This window comes from Anas platyrhynchos, chromosome 4, assembly GCF_047663525.1.
Source record: "Anas platyrhynchos isolate ZD024472 breed Pekin duck chromosome 4, IASCAAS_PekinDuck_T2T, whole genome shotgun sequence".
NCBI lineage: Eukaryota > Metazoa > Chordata > Aves > Anseriformes > Anatidae > Anas > Anas platyrhynchos.
The window spans coordinates 44,005,249-44,026,298 of NC_092590.1; the positions used below are offsets into that span (position 1 = coordinate 44,005,249).

At 42.1% G+C, this 21,050-nt stretch overlaps 1 protein-coding gene and 1 long non-coding RNA gene across 15 annotated transcripts in view; one reads left to right on the forward strand and one right to left on the reverse strand.

The window, feature by feature from the left end:
- Positions 1-4,496, forward strand: LOC140002461 (uncharacterized). The gene is made up of 2 exons (XR_011809118.1): positions 1-1,850; positions 2,393-4,496. It is a non-coding gene; the product is annotated as an uncharacterized lncRNA (long non-coding RNA).
- JADE1 (jade family PHD finger 1) overlaps positions 1-21,050 on the reverse strand; it is a 107,428-nt gene that overhangs the window by 4,495 nt on the left and 81,883 nt on the right. For 8 of the 14 annotated variants that reach the window (XM_038179059.2, XM_072037428.1, XM_038179058.2 and 5 more), the window contains 7 exons: positions 18,965-19,047; positions 15,293-15,450; positions 11,523-11,710; positions 7,989-8,200; positions 7,015-7,182; positions 6,280-6,396; positions 2,255-2,785 (listed from right to left, as the gene is read on the reverse strand). In XM_038179059.2, the coding sequence (XP_038034987.1) occupies positions 2,255-2,785; positions 6,280-6,396; positions 7,015-7,182; positions 7,989-8,200; positions 11,523-11,710; positions 15,293-15,450; positions 18,965-19,047 (1,457 nt within the window). The remainder of the gene's footprint in view (positions 1-2,254; positions 2,786-6,279; positions 6,397-7,014; positions 7,183-7,988; positions 8,201-11,522; positions 11,711-15,292; positions 15,451-18,964; positions 19,048-21,050) is intronic. The other 6 variants (XM_038179065.2, XM_038179064.2, XM_038179067.2 and 3 more) reach the window with 1 other exon arrangement.

Consider the following 21,050-nt stretch of genomic DNA (forward strand, 5'->3'; position numbering starts at 1 on the left):
ATAAATTTAAATGTATATATATATTACAAGACAATCTTAAATACCATTTAATTGACAGCTTAGTCTATCGGATTTTGGAGGCTCACAGTGCAGAAGTAAATTCTATGAACGCTTGTATCATATGTATATATGTACATGTGTATATATACACACACATACAAATCTAGAGAAATGCTGAAAATGCTTAAATATGCTCAGTACTATATAGCCCAGCACCACTTGTTCCCTATTGTTTGAGACCCAACAAGAAATACTTAATATAGTATGAAAATGTGGAGGCCTATTCACTGGTACCATTCTTTATATTGACCCTGCCATTGTATGGTAATTGTTAAAAATGAAGGCAGGCCAGTCCATCCATGCCATAGCACCGGGGAGGTGGCAGGGAATGAAAACAGCAAAATGTTTATGTTGACAGTGGCTATTTTTTCAGAAGAGAACTACATCTCTGGTCTTAAAATGTGACTTTCTAATCTAGCAGTAGTGTAAGAACTTACTTTCACAGCTGCCACTCTCAGAGCTTAACAGTTGTGATGGGGATCACTGAGGAGTTTATGGGATTGTTTTCAAGGCTCCTCTCTCAATTTAGCGTAGTCACACATGGTGAAAGGAGTGCTGTTGATCAGAGCCTTATGGGCTGATCTCAAATTCGCTGAGGAGGAGACTCACTTCAATGTGTGTTGAGGGTCTCCTGTATTAGGCTCCCAGTCCTGGCCCAGACAGCACTTCAGGTATTCAGCAGCTGTCATTACTTTGTGGATTTGAATTGGAAGGCATTCGTCTAACCTGTTACCCTTCCTGGTACAGTTCACAGTCTTTTGTTCTCTTCCTTGTCTGATCCGAGCCGCAGAACAAAGACACATCTTGTCCACAAAATTACCTGTTTTATTAGGTGAACTGGATGACACCATTTAGAAATGTTTCTAGATGGGTGACACTATCACTAATGTAATTCATAATGAAGTCTAACAGACAACCTGAAGAAGAGCAAAAAAATAGGCCCCTTTTTTTTTTTTTAGCATCTGAGTTCTCTTTGATGTATGTATCAGTGAGAACAATAGAGTAGTAAAATATTAAAAGTGGTGCTAGAACGATGGATCCTGTTTTGACACCGTACTTTAAAAACAGAAAGGATACATACAGAATCATTTAAGACCCAGAGAACAGTGATAAACTCCACTTGTTTAACTGATCAAAGGGAAGAATAAAAAAGATCTTGAACACGCTGAACAGAAAACAAAATACACAAGGTAGCAGCAATCTAACACAGGGAGAGAAGGATCACAGGCCGGAAGTTGAAACCAGAAGAAAAAAATATTTAAAAACCTACAACAGCAATTCATTAGAAGAACAGTTACCCACTCAGATCCTTTACAAAGGATGCAGCAGATAGATCTATTAGCACCTGCTGCCCAGACTGAAAGACTAGATACAATTCTGGAAGAGGTTCTTGTTCACCACCAACCCTGTTAAGGCAGGACTTTGTGAGTCAGGTTCTATTGGTGGCCTGCATGAGCTGGACACTGGATATACATGAAAAACTAAACAAACTGTAGTACACTTCCTGGCTCTTACATTCCTTAGTGTCTCTAGTATTTTTTGTTGATTTTGTTTGTTTTTGTTTTTTTTAAAAAGAAAAAAAGAAGAGGAATTCAGGTGATTTCAGGATCAGATGTGGTTAGAACACCCTACTGATCCTATTCAACTGTTTTTAGCTTATCAACCAAAATCAAACAAATCTGAACCTAACCGACTGGAACAGCCTACCAAACCTACTACATACAGATAGTCCAGTGAAATAGCGTCCTACCATGCTGTGCCAACAGGAAACACACTTGCTCCAAATCAAGGTAAGTTTCATACTCTTCCCTTCTTGTGCACAAGGCAAAAGGAGCAGAGAATGCCCTAAGGGCATCTGGGGGTTGCAGTACATTCCACAGCCATCAGTGTTACTTAGTAAAAAAAAAAAAAAAGCCTCAGTGCACAATCCAGTTGTAAGGGGACAGGATACTGCAAACCAAGAGCCAAGGGCCCTGTGAACTAACCCTCTGGCTGAAAAAGGTAATTGACATAACCAAGTATTGGCTCTGAAATTTAAACAGAAATAGCATTAACCATCTTGTACCAAGCTGACAATACCACCTCGAGTTGCAGGGGGTGCCTGCATGCAGTGGCAATAACTGAGCATGTTGTTTAGAAACAGCTAACGAAGCCCAGCACACCTTGCACAAGCACAGGCAGTGCAGTGGCTTACCCGCTCCAGATCCTGCCGGAGGTGTGTGAAGAGCTGCAGCCTTCTGAACAGAACGTCCTGCTCTCGTTTGGCCAGATTGTCCTCTTCATCCTTCTTTGGGGTAATCAAAGGCTTATTGAAGTTGGCTTTTCTTTTCAGCTTCCAGTACTCGTAAAGGAATCCCACCGGCTCCTCAGGCAGCCGCAGCACATTAGCCACTTCCGAAGACTCAACAAAAGTATAGAACTCGTCCTCCAGCTGCTGGAGCTTTTGCTTGCGGAGGCTGACTCTGTGGGCCTCCTCCTGGTTTTGATCCATGCTGTGGAAAGGGTCGATGTGGGCAGGAAGAGAGCTGTCCTGAATCCCATTCCCATTCTCTTGTCCCGGGCTCTCGCTGAAGGTCTCATCATCTGCTTTCTTGGTGGAGCTGTGCTTGGGACAGTACGACTTAAATTTCACCTCATCGTTCTCTGCCAGTATCGTCTTCATCTCCAAGCCACGGTCAAACGCACAGGTGACGTGAAAGGCTGTTCTGCAGTTCTTCACTGAACACTGCACAAATTAGAGGAAAATTCATCAAATACAAATACTAAGAAGCCACAGTACCTAAAGCTATTTAAGCGGCCAGGACTGCTTTGGAAGAGCAACCCCATTACCAGGCTCTGCTTCTAAGCTGCATGTACTTTCTTGCTCTCTTTTAATTAGGTTTACAATTTAGTGCTTTCAGGCCAGGCAACGACCAAGTGGCCCAGTGGGACAGGAGTGGTTAGCCCCTCCCTAGCCCAACCACACTATTCAATAACCAGCAAACCCTCAAGCAGAGCCACTCACTTAAAGCAGCGTTACACAAAGCAGTGTTCCTCCTTTGACTGTGCCAGCATGAGAGAGGGGAAAAAAACACCTCAGTGGCTGCAGGCCAGTCTGATAGTTTAATTGAAAGTCTTTCCCAGCATCTGGATGCATGCATACTACCCAAAAGGCCTCAACTGACTAGGTATTTCTTTTCCTGTTATGGAAAGCTTATGATGTCAAATATTGTATCACTGTCAATCCCTACTTTGCTTGCTCACAGCCTTCACTTCACCTGGGGGATGAGAAGAATGGAAAATTCAGGGTTGTTTTTCCACTTTTCTTCGTTCCCAGTCAACCAGCTGTTCACTGGAGCGATGGGCACCAGGTCAGATGACTTAGCACTACATTTCAGTTATACTTTCTCTTGCAAAATGCTGCTCTAGCTATTGCCAGCTGTAAACTGAAAGGTTTAGATACACACATACACACATTTAACTCACACCTCTGTCTGCCTCCAGTGAAAAGAATCTGAAGTTTAAATGAATGTTACTGATATTAACTAGGAGGAAACGAAACTATGCTTACCACAACTCATCTAACCTTCAAGAGAAATGCACCGCACTAAGATGTTTGTACAGTACTTTGTGAAGAAGCCAAGTATCTTTCCCTGGATTTTCCTGCTCAGGTTGACTCAGCAGCCAGCGGGCATATGAAAGGAACACTAAACTGCAGAAGTTTCAAATGAATATTCTTTAATTAAAAATCAACATATAAAAGGAATTAAAAAAAATAAAAAGCATCTTTTGTCCTTTCCTCTCTCTAACCAACAGGGCAAAAGCTGTACCAAACCATACAGAAGAATACTCCAGCTATGGTTTCCAACCCGCCATCATTTAGAGTAATTAGCTCTCAGTGTGGCTCATGTTTTATTGGGAGGAGGGGGGCAAGTGTGCATCATCAGAATGAAAGCTGCTGAACTTGGGAGACTCTGCAGTCTTGTTTTTCCAAGCGTATTCCAGCTGGTCTCTGCCCAGCCTGGTATGTACTTCCAGCTGCTGTCTTTTCTAATTACTGTGAACATTTCATAACATCTCTGGAGGATCAAGAATTGCTCTCTCTTAGTTCATCCTGTTAATGCTATTCCTTCATAGTGCAGTGACTTTGTAAAATGATGTTCTCTGCCATATAAGATTTCACAATACAAACCTAAATATTTTCTCATTGCTAGCTTTAATGATACTAAGATTTACACAATTCCTGCAAGGAGGTACTACATTTACAAATTTACATACTGTCGACAGATTTCTCCACTTCAAAATGTACTTTTTTAATACATTCCTTGAATAGAAATGGACTGATTTCACTGTAACTACTGCTGCATTGCTGTTTTACAACTTTTTCTGGCTACTTTATCAAATGGCTCAAAATAGAGGAAAAAGGGAAATGAATAAAATCTGATCTTTAAGAGGAATAGGATTTTAGCCATCTTTGTGCCTTACCATCACAGTTACTGTAACATTACGCTCACCACAAAATAGTAAGAGTTCTACTTCAGGCTGCTTACTTGCTAAATAGGCAGCAGTACCGTCCTGTCTGGCTCAGGGAACTTTATGATGATCATTTCCTTAAGTATTTGAAACATTTTGAAGGTGAGCAAGCATTATTGCAAATTCTAACCTACATTTTATTACATTTTTCTACATGGTCGTAACACTTTGCCCTAAGTGGCTCACCTCTCCCTTTCTCTCATCCACTTCTTCTCAAGTAAGTTAAACTTTTGTCTGATCTCTCAGGAAAGGAAAGCGGATAGATCCTCTTCAAAAAAAAATGTAGGGTTTAATAACATGTTTTCTCAATCTCTAGATTGAATTGTTTTCAAAATTATCACTTCACACTTCAAAGCTTTTTTTTTTTAAAAAAAAAAATATAAAGGATCTGCAAATGCTTTACAGTTAATAATCCAATGTAATTATGCACATGAAACCACACTGCCCAATCTGAAATGCTCTGGTACAGATCAATTCAGTGTATTTAACAGTGACAACAATTCACAGGCTACAGTGAGACAGGCTGTGGCCATGTCCAATTGAAACTACAGAGAGAATTTCAGAACTATGCAGTGAGCCAAACTGGCACTGGCCCAAGAATGTGAGTTGTTGGTACAAAACAACTGCCTTTATAGCATTGGCTTTATAGCTTATATATTGCCTATGGACATCATTCTTTTTGGAAATGCAAAGACTAGACTTTCACTTTTCTTTGATTCTGCCCCATCTCACTGTTGCAGGCAATCATCACCACTGAGCTCAGGTGAGTATCAGAAGTCAGAAGGATAATGTGGCTCTGCTTCTGTAGCAACATGAGCTGGGAAACTGACACCCAGGAGGTTGGTTGGTTTGTTTTTCCCTGGAAACAAGAGCTCCGGATCTACCCACAACCAATGGAGGAAATGGGGCTCAATCCCTCAACTTGTGGCTTGCCTGAATCTTGGGGCAGACCAGTCCAGCAATGTTTCTTTCTTGTTGCTCAAAAAGCTTGTTATTAACTGATCATATATTCTCCTCAGTAAATTAAAAAAGCTGAAGCAACATTAAGATGAATAAAATAGATCCAGAAAAAAAGGCAAAGGCCTGTAGTTTCACTGCCTTCTTTGTAATAAAAACAGAGCTTGAAATCACTCTAATCCCAACTATACTGACAGCCAAAACAGTCCGATGTTTAGTACCTAAAATCAGAAATTCAAAACCAACTAGCTTCATCATCAAAGTGAAGGTGTTTGCTTCCACTGACTTTAGTAAAATCTTGGCATGCTCAGCACCTTTAAAATTTCAGTTGTTAGAAGCGATTATACAACTTCTACTGAAGAATCTACCTCATCTTAGAAGTCACTGAACAGGGGCTAACATAGGTTTCAGCACAGAAGCTTTCAGCATCCAAGTTTCAATTATGCATGTCGTACATACATCACAGAAATTTATTTTATCCTTCTACTAAACAGCATTTAAGTTTTATTTCAAGTGTACTAATAAACATATCTATGTATCTACAGATTATAACATTTTATGGGATGACCTGACTATTTTTATTGAAATTTTAGTAGAAGGAATGAGCACACTAACTTTCAAAAGCTCTTTGTGTGCAATTTAGTCCATAGTAGCAAACATTAAATCCAAGAAACTTTACTGAGAATACACGTGCCTATCTACAAAATCCCAACAAAACTAAACAGAGAGATACTCATACTATTAACTTACCTGTATAGAAGCCCCAACTTTTTCATTACAAAGGCTGCACACCAATGCCCATCTACTGCTGGGAATGTGAGACACTTTTGTAATGGGCTCCATTTTCTCTGGACTTCCAATGCTCACCTAAGAGAAAAAATATTAAAAACCAGAGCAATTATTACACCTTTAACTGAAAAGGGAAATAATCTTATCAAAGAAATCCAATTCCCTGCATGCATATGCAAAATTTGCATATTCCAAGTTCCTCGGTTTGTAAGAAACTAAAAGAATTACAATTTGTTTTTAAAAAGCAGTTCCTCACTGAATGATCAAACTAGTTTCTAGGTGACACCCCATCAGTTTAAAGTTATTGCAAAAAATAACCATTTTGATTATAAAGGCCATAGGAATTCTCATTGTCACATCCAAACTTCCCCCTTCTTCACCTTTAATGTTCGGTGTACAAAATGAAACAGTACTTTGTGTGCTCATTAAATGAGCTTTGCCATCAGTCATCCCTTCTGAGGCCTAATTTTGATTGACAAAGCTTAATGAAATTACTTTCTTTACAGATGATGCATTATCCTGCCAGACTTTACATTGAACGTCTTTTATACTGACTTCCTAGGAAGCACCACATATACACATGCAAGTCGCTGTAGCAACACACGCTAGGCTGAGCAGTGTTCTTATCAGATTCCCTCTCTCCCAGAACTACAGCAGCACTCAACAGAGGGACACTCCCAGCGGATCCATGCCTACCTCTGGAATCCACAGAGCACAGCTGACGTGAACCCACTTGGTGCCGCTCCGGGTCGGCTTCATGGCACCACCCTTCTTGGGACACAGCAAGCACTTGGGCTGAACACCGAGCGCGCAAGTCCTGCAGAGCCAACTGCCCTCCGGCACCTTCAGGATCCCGTAACATGCCTGTACTCCCGTTCACAGGAAAGAGAAAGCGGACAGAGGAGATGACATGCATTTCTGTTACTTCTTAGCTGTGATCACAGGTAGCCTTTCAAAACTCTCAAAACATTGTTAATGGAATTTATAACACTATAGAAACATTAGCTTGCAGAGCAAGCTAAATTGTAAGGTAAATTACCTTACAGCTTTCATAGATGTTATTTCACTTGTACAAATACATTTAAGTAACGCGTGCAAGACAATGCTGCTCTTGCTTACCAAACAACGCAGCTTTCTGAACAGTGAATGACAAAGCAAACTTAAGTTGGGAAGGAACAACAAGCTCACAGGAAGGCATCTTCCACAGCAGGAAGCAGCCAAGAAAACAGATAAACCAAAACGGGATCTGTAATTCCACGCTAAAAAGGCTTTTTAATTGCCACACAATAGTGCTTCATTAGCTCAGCTCGGGTCAGTAGGTGCACAGAAAGAGCAAGAAGAAAGCAAGAGAAGTAACCAGGTGAGAATGTACAACAAGGCACATGTTTTGGGGAGGCTACTCCTTACCTTCTAACTTCCTTGTTGTTTGTCTGTATTGTAACAATACCATTTCTTAATCCTCTTAGTATGACATTTCTACAGTCACATGTAATAACTGTCTTTCTCAATTTTATCATTTCTGAATTCATCCCACTGCTCAATAGAGAACTTTGCACCAACTTAATAAATCAGTGTCTGTCAATGGAAAAATCCAACCTATCATCTTTAGCAGTTTAGAAAAGTTTCTGTTGCTACCCCTGCACTCCCCTGCTGTGCCCTGGCCGCCATACCTGATGCACACAAATATTGCATTTGTCACAAAACACCATTTCGTTGCCATCTTCTCCATCTGGAGACTGACAGACGTCACAGACAACATCTTCATCATATTCAATCCCAAGTCCTTCTTCTGTCTCGATAGCATGGTTCATGTTGTCATAGCACCGTTGTTCGAACTCCTCTATGACCCTTTCCATTGTGTACTCATCCAGCTCAGGCATCCCTGGGAAACAGGATTTATTTATTAAAAGGGAACAACCACCACCACTACGCACAACTCCAGATAATTTTTTTTAACACCAGAGTAGATACAGCCCACCCGCCCCCACCACAAACACACATATTTCACACCTAGACAATCGTGCCTGTTCCAGCACAAACTAGGGAAACTGCAAAAAATGACAAGAAGTTGTATATTAAATTAATATATTAATTTAATATACAACTTCTATATTAAATTAATAGAAGCAGAGTATTCAAACCTATTTTTCAAAATCCTCTAAGAAACTCATAGACTGATTTTGGCTTCCTGGTCTTGTTCTCATTTTTCCTTCTTGGACAACAACATCTATAGCTTTTGCTTTTGCTGCAATTTTGCAACCCAGATATTCAATCTCTAGTAAAAGATTTGACAGAGTTTTGAACAAAAAGTGATGGAAAAACAAAATCAATGACAAAATCTGGTATGATATTTATACCAAATTAGCAGTTTCTAACAACAGGTTTTTTTCTTTTTTTTTTTTTTCTCCTATTATTTCTTAAGTTCCATCCCAGCAGGGTGCAACCCCATAGAGGTCCCCATCAGATCTTGCTACACCAATAGATTTGTTTGAAAAAGTGAAAACCAGAGGTGTAATAAATGCAGCATCAAATCGGGGAACTGGTCTCTGCAGTGTCCATCAGAAAATTATTAGTGACTACAGCTCCATTATGCAATATAATTATGTTATGTTATGCAATATAATTAACAAATCTGAATTATGAAGTGATAATTATAATCCCAAGAAAGTATCTGCCAGAGAAGCAGAAGGAAAAGTAAAGTGCACAGTGCTTTCCCCATCTTCCATCTCTCACTTGCCATAAGGATGAGTTGGATGTAATGCTTCCACGTTGGTACTACACTGACCCTTACCACAACATTACGACACAAACCCTTGTGAAACCAAGAAAGCCATGCTAATACACCAGTCATTTTCCCCTTGCAAAGTCAGTTTAATGCAAGAATTTCCATATTCTTAGATTACTACACTGAAGCGTAGGCTTAGGATGACACCCTACTTTTGCCTAACTCCTAATACCTAATGTTCACTGTGACATACAGAAGATGGCAACCTCATGATACGCATTTGAACAAGAAAACTCTTCCTTTGGCTCTCTCTGTGAGTAACTGAGCCACAAATTCCACAAAATGCTGAAGAAAAAACCTTCCTAAATCCCAAATCAGAGGAGAAACACTCTACAAAAGTGTTTCCACCTTCAGGGAACAGGACCTTACCGCAGAGATCGATGCATTCCTTACTACCCAAACAGAGCAGCTGAGGTAGGAGGAGGAAACACCCAAAACCCTGCTGATGAACAGAGCAAACGTTGCCCTGCAGCCCCAAAATGCTATACTGGCAAAGCACACTATGGCATGAGTTAGACCAGCTTGCAAGTAAATTCTAACCTTGTGACTGCTATCACTTTTTATAAAAATCCTTTAGAGAGATGTCACCTACTGTCTGTTGATAAGGATTTCAAAAATGGGAGTGAAGGAGTGTGGTGTAAATGCCTGAAGTAACTAGGAAAATAGAACTAACATTCACATTTTTAAGGAAAAGGTACAGCTTTGAAGAGGCTTTCAGGGTAGGGCATAACTGCATTCCCTAGGCTCCCAACCTTAGACGCTATCGCGCTGGGGAAACTTGGTGTGCTAGCTCTAAGGAACACCACGGAGCGTAGAGTGGAGTGGAGACACCACGGCTAGGCTCTGTAATCAGGTGGGGCCTCGATTGTTCTTGTGCACAAAGCTGCACTTTTTGCCACCCTAAGCCAAAGACCTGTCATGTTTTGACAAATGCTGTACTCTAGTGTTCTTTTTGCTCATTATAATATCATTATAATACCAAAACACACCTCCATCCCAAAGGCTACCCGCCTCCAAGGTGCGACCACCCCTCACTGAGCATGCGCTCTGAATTTCTCGGAGCCTATTACTTTAAACGGAGACGGGAAAACTTTACACCAATCATAACTAAGATATGCTTGACTAGAGCCACTCAAGCTCCACCTAAACGATAGAAAATAATATAAATTGGCCCAAGAGAGAGGGGATGTTAGGGAAGATACCACTGTCAGGGGAGATACCATCCCAAGGACATACAACATCCTTAGGACCTCCTGACTCCTGGGATCAGTCGACGGGCTGAGCCTCTCTTCCCCCCCCATTGGGACGCCTTTGGGTGAGATCTGAATATTTGCTTATAAATCTCTATATAGAGTCTTTGATCCTTTCAACACGTTTATTTCTAGGCGGTGCACCTATAACACCCGTAACACCTGTAACACCTGTAACATCTATACCATCTATAACATCTGTAACACCTATAACACCTATAACACCTGTCACATCTGTAACACCTATAACACCTGTGTATTTCATGCATACTAGCTTGCTTTTGCAGACAGTCACTATCGCCGGCAATCCAAGAGAACCTGATTATCTGTTGCTGTAATAAACCATACTTGATTGCATTGTGATAGCTCTCATTAATGCGACTAGGGTGAGGGTGGTTATCCGTGATAGTTCAGTGTTCTGAATCTAACCAGACCCCCAGACGGTTAATGCATTGTTGGTGAATGTCTGAACGGACCCCCAGGTGGTTAATACGTTTTTGGTGAATGTCTGAGCGGACCCCCAGGCAGTTATTACGTTTTTGGTGAATGTCCGAACGGACCCCCAGTTTTGGTGAATGTCCGGCTGGTTCAGTACTCTGAATCCAAACGGGCCCGTGACGGTTAATCAGCTACACCCCTTTAACGCGACAAGGAGCTATGGCTTCATTTCAAATGTTGTGTTCTGGCTTTTAAAGAAAGATTATACATTTTCAACACCTGAAGCACTGCAGCAGATATCAAAGAAAATATTGGGAATTCATAGCTGCAGGAACACCATAAGGCAAGCCCTCCAACTGCAGATCAGGAAGCATTTCACTTTTTAATGGAGAAAAATACACATAACTACATGAATAGTCTGATGAGCTCTTAAGGGCCTTGATGGCAAAATTGGAATTTTGTGAGAACTCCCTTATAAAGCAGAAAGTAGCAGAGAACACGACCACGTTGCCATATTCTGACCTGGTCTAAGCAAACACAACTGAGCGGTTACGAAAGCATACACGTTAGGGCTTAATCACATCAGATCTGGCCTCCCACAGAAACCCCAAGGTGATTAGTCTCTTCAGATCTCTATCACCTCTTCCCACTGCTGACCCCTTGCAAAATTCTTCTTAAGCTTACCAGCTTTAAAAAAAAAAAATAGAAACAACAAAACGCTCATTGCTCACCCATTTCTTTGAATTCTTCGTTGGCAAGTTGCAGCCATGCTACATCCACATCGTTGAGATCATAGCGACACACGCTGTCTGCTAAGGTCCGAATGTCGACATAGCCCAGCTCTGGAGGCTCCGAGCCCGACGAAGCAATGTACTTCCTGGGGCGTGTAAACGTGACAGCTTTTGTCTCAGACACAATCCTAAAACAGACAAGTGCACACTAGGTATGCTGGGCTGCTGAACGACTTGTTTCTAGAGAACTCAAAATGCCTCATGCTAAGTGGCTAACAGGCACAAGCAATCAATCTTCAAAGCATATCTTGCACAACTGAGATGAGAACAAAAACCAGTACATTGCATTTTCATACAGGATTTGCAATATTATGACAAATTAATTGGAATTATCTAGAAACCCATTTCATTTCCAGAATTATAAATAAAATGAAAAAAATGGAGGACAGAACTCTGGTTACTCTTACCTGAATTTCATACTCGTTTAAAACTAGAGTTAGACAGTCTGTCTTTAGGTAGTGATGGCTGCCATATACACAGGTGTTAAACTTTTTTTATGACTTTTTAAATCCATCTGCTTAACTACCATAGCAAGGTCAAGAAAATTCAAGAATTAAAGTTTTGTTTCTTACAGTGCATTGCTTTTGAATGTTTGGGAGGGTTTTTTGCTACAGCATCACCATCTTTGTGAAATTCAGAAGCCCTTTCCCACAGAGAATCAGGAATTTGCAATTGCTTGGCCTTCACTTACCCAAACAGATCCAAGCTCTGGCATCCTAGGTCTGCATTTCCTCTTTCACAATCCCTAATTCCGTACTGCGCCAAATCTTTGCGCAAATATTAATCAGCACTGAAACTACCTCTCCCCCCTCTCAGGGTCTGAAGGCTCCAGGCGGCCAACTGGAACAACACAAAAGCGCCTCTGAGCTGCAGGCCAGGATTTTGTTCAAGCACAGGTACTGGTTCAGGAGACAGTGAACTACCTACAGCACATAACCTGGTCTAGGTCAGATTCTTGTATTACTGCAACTTTGCAGCACCAGGAACTGTGGGCAGAAATGCCCAGGAGGCGAAGGACAGCAGTCATTCTCCCAGTGAGCTGAAGATTCGCCTCCAAAGAGCCAGACAGCTCTGTTGGTTTAGCTGCTGTGCAGGACTCTCAGCAGAGGATGCTGCACCTTCTCTTAGGTAGCTGCACAGGCTAAAATTCAGTGCGAGTGCACCCCAGTTCCTGGTATAACACTGATACCTCCAGGAGCAACAGGGCCACGCTGCCAAATGACTCCTTCCTGCAGCGCCAGTCCCAGCACTAGCACTGGTGATTTTTTTGTGCTCCAATCCCACGGGGGCAGAGATGACACCACCCCACGCAGACAGAGCTTTATCTTGGGAACAGCCAAAGCTCCACGAGAAGGAGGACATCCTCTGCCCTGTTTTGCTCCCAACTGTGCCACCCCCCGAAAAAAAAAAAAAAAAAAAATCTCCTGACCTGTCATTACTGCATCTGCACAACCAGATCTCTGTAAACCAGTCTCCTCCACAGCCCTAAACCTTCCCCTCACCTAGCTTATTTCAGACAAAATCTGAACCTGAGAGATAATGGACAAGAGCCAAATGCTGAATTTTCAGCTTCTGTGGTGCAGAAGGGAACTGTGTAAGAATGAGAAGGTGAACGATTTTGGCAGGCTAACTGCACTGCCTGAATTGATCCTGGTCATACTGCACAGTATTAAAATATTACAGACTACTACATCTCACAGACGTTTTATTTTAAACAGGGGGCACTGCTTGCTGAATCTTCTGTACCATCAATTCCTTCCTGAGTACTTCTCTGTGTGGAAATTACAACCTCTGGGCTGCATGCTGCACACACTGTCTATACACCACTGTAGTGGCACAGAAGAAATAAGCACAGGTAGTTTGGCTTTACAAACAACACCTTACTCTCATTATTTTTGAGACAGAAGTAAATAAAAAATACATATAAAAAAAGAGCTGCAATGCTCCAAAAAAGGAGGTTCAACTAAGCGAATCACCTGTCTGAGGCTATACTCACACTGAAGCACCGCATGGACTCACTCCTTTCCCCACCCTGCTGGGCTGTGTTTTCCTTTTACGCTACACCAGCTGCTCCTGCTGCTGACCCAACTCAGGGTAACCTCGTCCTCCCCTCCCAAAGTTAAGCACAGAACTGTTTGAGCACTCCAGCATAACTCTGGTATCTTGCGAGGGGACAAACAGGGTAAGAATCAGGCATCAGGAGGCCACTGAGCAGCAGGTGCTCACCAGTAAAAACCTCACAAGACAGCTCAGCGCCTAAAAAAAAAATAGCAGTGCCTCCTGTGCTGACATCCACATCTTTGGGTGCCCTCCTTCCCCATCCCCTTTAATTTCTGAATTTTGGAGCACATTCACAAGCGTGACTCTCTCCTAAAGAGCACGTGGAGCTGACAGGGCCACCCAGCTACCTCCCCAGACTTAAGGTAGGTACAGGTTGGGGAATACCTGGGAGGGTCTCCCCCTGCTCCCAGGTCTCCTGGCTCTCCTGCAGACTTCAAAGAACACAGCAAGGAGGAGACAACGTGAATGCACCTGAGCAGAGGGGGGGCATTTATACAGGCTGTGGGTGAGGGCAGCGTGGAGCAGGGTACAAGCTCCATGGTCAAACAGCACGCTCCTGTGCCCTGCAGTGCCCAGCAGACAGGGAAACACTGAGCTGCCTCCCTGAGGAGAGCGCCAGCTCTGATCCCTCTGCAGGCGAAAGAGGAAAGGGTTTACCTGCCATGCAGGTCAGTTCTGCACTGTACAGGCCTGGTGGGGCTGTGCAGCTGTCTACAGGTTTCTGCACAGAACACAGGAAGCACAAACAAACCCTCCTGCAATCCCCCTGCAACATTAAAGCTGCCAGACACAGAGCTAACAGAAGCACTGTCACATAAGCCAGATTTTTTTGCTGTGTATCAGCACTTGGGCTGTTGTGGCCCCTTCAGCACTGCTGTGTCACGTGGCAAGGCCGTACGCACCAGCCTGCACTCACTCAAAGAGCTCTAGCATGTTTAAGTGGCAATCATCCTTCTCACTTTCTCCAACTCCTGTCCCAACTAAGCATGAAACAGATAGATGGGCTGCAGTGCGCTCCTGCCCTTACAGCTGGATTGTTTAATTTGAAACAGAAAACAACATCTAAGTGTAACAAACAAGGGAAGGAAAATAATGGTTTCTTGGATAAGAGCTGGAAAATCTCACATTAATGTGTTCAGTTACACACACATCAGGATGGTTCTTAAAACAGCTAAAACGTTGTACAAACAGTTTTCTGAGTTAGTAAATCAAATGAAAAAAAATCATAAAACCAAAGTAAATGCTGTATTTTCTCTAGCTCTTAAATCTGGCTTGTCGAGTTGTTCTCTGAAAAGAACCTATGGCTTGGAACTGCACACAAAGACGAGGTCTCTCCCAGCAATACTGAGTGAGGTCAAGTCTGGGCTTAAAAATGCAATGGAAGGGATTTTTAAAGCTCTGTCATTAAACTGCATCCTAACGTAACGCCAAAAATGACTCTCTGATACTCACTTGTATGTCAACACACAGGCAGAACAGGCCTGACTCTTGACCCCTCTGACCATTCAAAAAGCTGAGGCATGTTGCTCTCTCTGAGAACCAAGGCCTTTCTAGCTAGACACTGCAGGATAAAGCTCAAGAAGCCAAGGCAACGTAGACAAAAGCTGCTAGCATAAATGTATATTTGTTTACATTCCTCCAAACTATACCTGGCTACTGGTTCTGGGATGGTCCCTGGGCTAACTGGCACCTGCACTCCCTTTTCCCACTCCTGCCTCCAGGGGTCTGCCAGCACATAGTATTCATCAGGGTTCAGCTGGAAGGAGTCATGTAACTTCATGGCAGTGATCAGGTCCGTTCTGAACACCTGCAAAGAGAGCGACCAAGAGAGAAAAATAGAGACACTGACATTTGATATTTACACTCTATGATTCACAGCTCCAGGGTAACCATGGAGCACAGAGCATAACAAGGTCACTGTATCAACAGTGAACTAACCCAGCCCACTGCAGGACAGAAGTTTAGCTTCATCGCAGAGAAAGGGGTGGCAGAAGGTGCAAATGCTGATACGATGACTTCCAGCTAGTTCCTCTATGAGCCCTGATGCTCCCCCCATGCTGGAGAGACGGTGCTAAATGATGCTGCCCCATTTTACCTTCCTCTTGGCTGTAATAAAAGCTGCAGGAGCTTTGAGTCTTCTTAGAACAACAGCATAAGGAAGACTCAATTTTGCTCCAACATTATTATCTTTTAATTATTGGTGCTCTGACTAATCCGAAGGCATTCTACAAATTCCCTGTGGTAGAAATCAAGGCGTGACTCCACCACGACCAGACGCAAGAGGAAATTCTACCAAGATGACTCTTTGTGCAAGTATTTTTAAAAAATAACCCAGAAGACAAATAAAATAAGCCCCAAACTTGAATTCCGGTGGCAGCTTGATGTTCAACACATGTGCTTGTTATTCTATCAGCTACCGACACTGCTGCACCATACCTTAATTTTACTCTGCCTTTGCAAAAGCATCCACCTCTGAAAACAGCATGATCTTGGCAACTTCTAGGTTAGCAGTCACCAACAAGCAGTGATGCTGTCTTCCACAAGCCACCGAATAAAATAAAAGGGATCCACTCTCATAGCGGGCATGCTGTGCTACTGTTGTGGCAGCTTCAGCCTGGTTTGCCGCTGCCTGTCAGCACATCAGAAAGCAAAGGGTGGTATCACAGGCAGCAGAAGTGCATGCCTGCACTTGTCTGCACATCTTCCAGCTCTCCCCACCCTGCTCTCCCTGCAAGGCAGGGCTGCTGTGAACTGCAGCAACTGCACCTTACCTCTGCAACTCTGCACATTTTAACTACTTGATGCCCCTTTCAAAGGAAGGGATTAAAAAGCAACCAAGTGACTAAAAATGAGCACCACTAGCACAAGAAGGCAGGCAAAACTTGCAAGAAAAGCTTCCCTGCAGACTGCTCAGTTCAGGTTAAGCAAATTCACCATCTATCCAGCCCCTTACTGCACTTACAAAAGAAAAGGCAGGCTATCAGGAAAGTGCTCCTAGGCTCTTACGCGGCTGCTAACGGGGCAAAGTGCCACAACCTCCTGTCCCCCAGCCAGTCCCAAGCCACTGGCCACATTGGCTCTTTTCCATTAGTTCCAGCCAACGGCTGCGTATGGCTGGGGAAGAAGCTCAGCCACACGTGTTTATTAGGGAAGCCTCCCAAGGGCAGCAATTTCTATCATACGCTATTCACGCACCCAAAATTTCAATAGATCATGTAAGATTTTTAGGCTAACAATGCATCTGGTAGTTAATAATATTTCTGAGACTGTTTAAGTGTGATTTGCCTTACAACACCATGTATCTTGACACCTCTCCTCCTTCCTAACACTCATACTCCCCACTTCTGTCCCAGAATGTTTCTGTTTCCACTCTGGTTTTGTCATATAAAATAGGATAAAATTATGACATTTTTCTCAGCACTTGTCTTGACATGATCAAAAAAATGCTATCCTTAAAAAATAAAGAACAATATTACCATATGAAGGAAGAGGTGAGGGCAGGTAATGAAATATAATGAAGTGTTTTAAGCGAACCAATTACAAGTCCTATGAGGCTGCAATCAAGAAATGAAAAATAATCTACAAAGTAAATTGTCTCACAAAACTAACAAGCACAGCTGGCCAGAGGATCCTGCACTTCTAAGTTATTTGAATTAAAGCAATCAAACGTCAAATGAAAACAAGACTAAGAATATAAAATGGGATGCAAAACTTGCTCAATCTGAGAGGCAAAGTAACTCAGGCACTCAGATAAACTTGTCACAAAGATCTCTCATAGGAGAGCTAACATGGTACTTGACAGCCAAGAAACTCCTTCCCAGGGCAGTGGCCCTGTAACACCATTCTTTCTGCTCTAATTTCTGATGCAATCAGACTGCCTGGAGCAAAGCAGAGCTTACAGAAGTGCTGGCTCTCAGAAGCGCAGAGCACTTCAAAGCTAAGGGGTGAAATCCTGGCCAGACTAAAGTCAATGGGAATTTTGCCACCAACTTCAGTGAGACCAGGATTTCACCCAGGGAGTTTAGCAAGTGACACTTTTCCACCAGCACGCTTAGCTTAGCGTCAGAGGAGTGTGCTGTGGCAAGCAGCAGAGGCAATGCAAATCGAGGGAGGGAGAGGGCTAAATGCCTGTGAAACAGAGCTAACATATACGAAAAAGTATATGAAGAAAGTATACAAAAACCCATCCAGGCTGAAAAAGCAAGAGAAGAACAGCACAAAACTGGAAAGACATTGACAACAAATGCAAGGAAGGGGAGAGGAGAAAACTGAAGTACATAACAAAAAAAAAAAAACGACAGCAAGATCTGTAGTTTCTTTCTTGATAGTCTTTCATGAAGTAGTTCTCAAAACTGCATCTAAGTTTATTTATAGGGGATGTAAAAAAAGAGCTAAGGAAAGCAAGCCTACTTTCAACAAGAATAATTCACTAGAGCTCTGCACACTCACCTAAAAAAAAATAAAAAGCCTTTAACAGCCAACAACCAGAAAAGAAAACGATTGAAAGCCAACAGTACTAGGTGTAGTTCTAACACACTGAGCAATGAATGGGAGTCTTCCTGTGAAAACTCTTCTCTGTGACTTCAATACACTGTCATCAGGGAGATTAACAAAGCACAGTTTTTCTCAGCATCCACCACTCGCTAATGCATCAGAAGTACATTTATCAGGCAAGTAAGCTGACTCAAGAAATTCTACCTCCTGAATCTTATGCTTTCTTTGCAGGCTTTTCAGAGTTGGCAGTATAATACCTGCCTGAAGGTATGGAGATTCAGCATGAATACTTCCAAAGAACTGGATCTCATTTATGTGTTATACTAATAGTTGATCCATCCTAGAAAGTTCAAAGCCATTTACATCTCCCTTTATATGATTTCCTCAAAGCACTACGGAAGACAGAACTGTCAGAAAGCCGATTCCTCATTTGACAGGCACATTAACAAAGATCACAGACCAAGACCCAATATCTAGTATGAAATAAATGCACCTAAGATAAATTTTCACTGTTTGCAAGACAAGCTACAAATAAATTCTGATTCCCAAAATATTACAAGAAAGACTGCACAGCTATGTTGGATGGATGTCAGACTATGCCAAAATTCAGTGACAGAAACTGGTGCTGGCAGTGGCTGTGTCAACAGCTGAACTCTGTGATCTCCTGGCCAAAAATAAAAAGGCAGAGGAGGGGACACTAGGTGCCAGCTAAAACAGAGCGAAAAGGAAAGAAAATGCACTTCAGGAGAAATGGATCCATTACCAGAACACGTACATGTTTGGCATTTGATAGATGCAACAGAATGCAAATCAAATTCCAGAAATACCTCAGAAGGTTTTCGATCTTCATGCCTAGAACACGAAGTCCTCCGACGTCGAGATCTGGAATGCTGGGACCAGGTGGACAGACCTAGAATACAGAAATGATCAGTTGCGGACGCTGCTGCCAGTTCCCTACAAAAGCCTTGCCTCCCTCAGCACACCCAAGTAGGCCTACTGACTTAAGTAAGATTGCATGAGTAGGGTAAGCCAGAGATGGCCTTGTCTGACAAACCTGGAAAAGACTTTCAAAACGAACTAGAAAATAGAGGCTGCTCAGTCTTCAGCTACTGTGATAATTTTTCTGTTTCGTTTATAATTCTCTGCTGAGGTACGGACTGGCTGTGCTGCACCAACCGCCTTCCACTGAGCATTTGAACAAAACTATCTCCTAACATCCTTCCCCCTGAGCACCAATAATCCACTTTCTGCAGATTAATAGCTGACCAGGTTGTCTGTTGATAGCCTAAAATGTAAAATTTGAACTTCATGTACTGCCGTCCTAAATACCTGCACTGGTTACACAGTTCTAACTAGAGCAAGCTTTTTCAAAATCGAGCAACCTGCCATACCAAATCAGTACAACCACCAAAACAAGCTACCATCTCTCTTCCTAAGGAAATTTCAGTGTGGTTGTATGATTTTTGTCTGCACAATTACTCATTATGTTCTGAACAAATTACACCTTTTTGCCTTGAAACTTTGTGACAGAGCCTCTGCCAGCTTTCACAAATATTTTAACAGGAGGAAAGGAAAAAGAGAAAGGAGGAAACTACACTCCGCAGATGAGGTAGCGCTTTGACACCAAGCACACTATGCCTGTGCAAATCAACTCATTCTAATTCAATAGGATTTACAGGTATGGCAGGTATTTTCCACTGTCAGCCACACAGCAGTAACAAAAACAAACAAACAAACAAAACTGCCAATAAATCCTTCTCTGGTGGAGAGATGAAAGATGTACCGATATCTATTATGATGGGGAAGCTAGGGAACTACATGGCAACCTCTGAAGGCTGAACACAGACTTTGCAATTCTGGGTATTAATTGCAGAGAAATAAAACAGAACCAATACAAAAGCCTGCCTACACCACTCATCTCTTCACTGCCTGTGCACACAGATGTTAGGAGTAAGCAGTGTAGTCTATAAGAGAAACATCTCACATCACCTAGCTGAAACCCCTTGGGGATTAGCAAGAGCTCTTCAAAAATACACTGCACAGGATGGTCTATGTTCTCCATTAAAAACACAAAAATAAGTTTCAAAGTAAAGGAGCTATCCAAGACTTTCATTTGGAAGACACCACTAAGTCATCTTCAGAATTCATTACATTGCTTTAGTCTTCTCAGTTGGTAAAACATTAAGGAATCTGCCCCATTGCAAACCACTCCGGAACAGAGCAACGAACAACAGACATTGCACAGAACATGCACAAAAAACCTGGAGCAAGGTACACAGCAAACTGCTAAATAATTTATCTTCTGGGGTTAGAATGTATTAAGAAAAAAAAAAAAAAAAAAAAAAAAAGAATATTTCAAGTAAATTTCAGTGTTTTAACACGAAAATTGATTTGAAAGTTGTTTTTTTTTTATGAGTCATGGGTGTTTCGCCTAAGCTCCTCTGTTTGACAATTCTGATTTTCAATTTCCATAAAGAGAGAGATAGAGAAAGAGAGAGAGAGAGAGAGAGAGAGAGAGGAGTAGCCGACTACCATTTACTAACCTGTGTGGAAAAACAAATTCCTAAGAATTTCTAAGATCCTTTAATTACCATTCCATTATGATGTTCTGGAGAAAACTACAGAAAACCATGAGCAGTAGCATAAATCCATAAATCCCTGCTTCTGAGGATCCTATCAGCCTGTACCTAAACTTAGCAAGATCAGGAAGACTAAGTGAAATCAATCAAAATGTGTCAGAGAGATACAGCAAAAATTCACAACTGAAAACCACAGATTCTTCCTGTAATACAACAATTTAATTATTAACCTTTTCGCATTCACACATATGTGATTCCTTCCACCACCAGACTCAGCAGAGGACATACACCACATACTAATTAGCACAGATTACACCACACAGGTTAGCATTCT